The following is a 1,902-nucleotide window of genomic DNA, read 5'->3' on the forward strand; positions in this document are numbered from 1 at the left end:
CAAACACACACACACACACTGATGTCCTAAGTCTTTTTTTTTTTAATTTCCAACGTTCGCTGTCGGTGAAATCTATACACCAAAAAAAAACCCCTCGCTGCGGTGTTCCTGCGGGTAACCAACCCTCCCAACTGCAACAAAAAGAAGTGGCAACGCAAACATCGTAAGGGAGAGAGAGAGAGTATATGTGATTGCTTGCGGAACAGCCTCAATCGACGGCATCGTCATTTTCATTTCCTCTACCCCCTCTCATCTTCAGCCTTGCTTCTCATGCTGTTGCCTTCCTTCCCCTTTTCCTGCTCCTTGCCTGCATCCCTGGAACGGACTACCTTGCCACAAGGGACGCAACCCACCTCGCGGTGTCTGCGACCGTGTCCTCCAGCAAGTTATCCAGAGCATGCCCGAGCACCAACTGCGTTAGTCCCGCACGGCGTTGGTTAACAGCAATAACATTTTGACCACTGCTACTGCTTTTGATTGCACTGATGCCACTAGGGTGCCGCGGCGGCACCGTTGACGCGACATCGTCGTCACGCCGCTCAAAAAGATTCCCACACAGCCTCGCCTCCTTGTACACGTCCTCGTTGAGCGTGCCCTTGCGAGCGAGTTCCACATAGTGATGCACCAGGAAGCGTAAATCGCTCGGATGCAGGCCCGCAAAAAAGCGCCGCGGGGTGACGGCGGCGACGGAGCGGGCCGAGATCTCCTCCGGCGTGAGGTATGCCTCTGCGTGCCACATATACTCATCCACGCGCCGTAGTTTTTGTTTCGACGCAAAGACGACAAAATCGGCGGCAGTGCGCTCAGCCAGCGCCCACAGCCCAGCGCGCCACTCTTCAGTCACTTCACCCGGGCGAGACACGGGGGCGGAGACGGCCTCAAGCAGGCCACGCCGAAGTACTGCCTCTAGCGTGGGGTATGATAAATCCCCAGCGTCACACAGCTCCTCGACAACTGCACCAGCCCGCTCCACCAAGTACATCGTGGCAGCCTCCGTCATAGCGGCATTGCTGTCTCCACCACTCCTGGCGCCAGGCGCGGAGCAAGGCCGAGCCTCACCCGCAAGGGTGGGATGCAACAACATGCCGGCCGCGTCGCCAAGGGGCGGCTGTGTACGGGTGGAATCCGCATCCACAGCGGCAACGGAGACAGCGCTTTGAATACCACCCTTCGCCCCCACCGGTTTTGCGTCAACCAGCACAGGACAAAACACCCCCACCGTTGTTTCTACAGCCTCACCACGCAGCAAGCTCTCCGCAGCAGCAGTAACCCCCGACCCCACTATAGATAACTGGGAAACATCCTTGACCACTTCGCCCAAACACGCACCTCCATCACTCCCATGACCCTCAACCTCACCTCCACCGGGGCTCTTAACATCAATAAAATCATCGGTGGAAGTAAGGCCACCGCCATCACTGCTACTCCCAAATGCAGATTCAGCAAGCCACTCAAGAAGCAATAACTCACAAAAACATAAAATACGCTTTCTCAAAGAAGACAAATCATCCTCCCTTATGGTCAAAAGGGAATTCACCTCCAAACTGCTTACTGTGGAAACACTTTGCGGACCACCATTGTCCGCAACAAAATCATCATTCGACATCACCCCACACACTTCATCCCTAACATCCTCAACCGGGTTCAGTAACTTCATCTCCTCTGCTCTGCGTTTGGTCTCTTCCTCCTCGACCCTGCGTCTGGCCGCTTCCTCCTCGGCCCTGCGCTTGGCCTCTTCCTCCTCGGCCCTGCGTTTGGCCTCTTCCTCCTCGGCCAGATTACTCTGCTCAATATGGAAAACATCAACGGCACCCAAAACACAATCGGACAGGAACTTATTGGTAAAGTCATGGATGCAGTCAGCAATTAAACCCTTCGCACTCTCCTGCTCGCGACTCTTAG

The 1,902-nt window shown here is 55.4% G+C and overlaps 1 protein-coding gene across 1 annotated transcript, besides 1 other annotated feature; it reads right to left on the reverse strand.

The window, feature by feature from the left end:
• Nucleotides 1-19: a microsatellite.
• A 306-nt stretch (nucleotides 20-325) lies between these two features.
• On the reverse strand, nucleotides 326-1,902 carry TraAM80_05730 (kinetoplast DNA-associated protein; the record flags this gene model as incomplete). Its single annotated transcript, XM_029382600.1, has 1 exon — nucleotides 326-1,902. A coding segment is annotated over one exon (1,577 nt), but the record flags the coding sequence as incomplete, so codon positions are not given.

Source organism: Trypanosoma rangeli (genome assembly GCF_003719475.1).
Source record: "Trypanosoma rangeli strain AM80 chromosome Unknown Tra_15.4_contig_00193, whole genome shotgun sequence".
NCBI lineage: Eukaryota > Euglenozoa > Kinetoplastea > Trypanosomatida > Trypanosomatidae > Trypanosoma > Trypanosoma rangeli.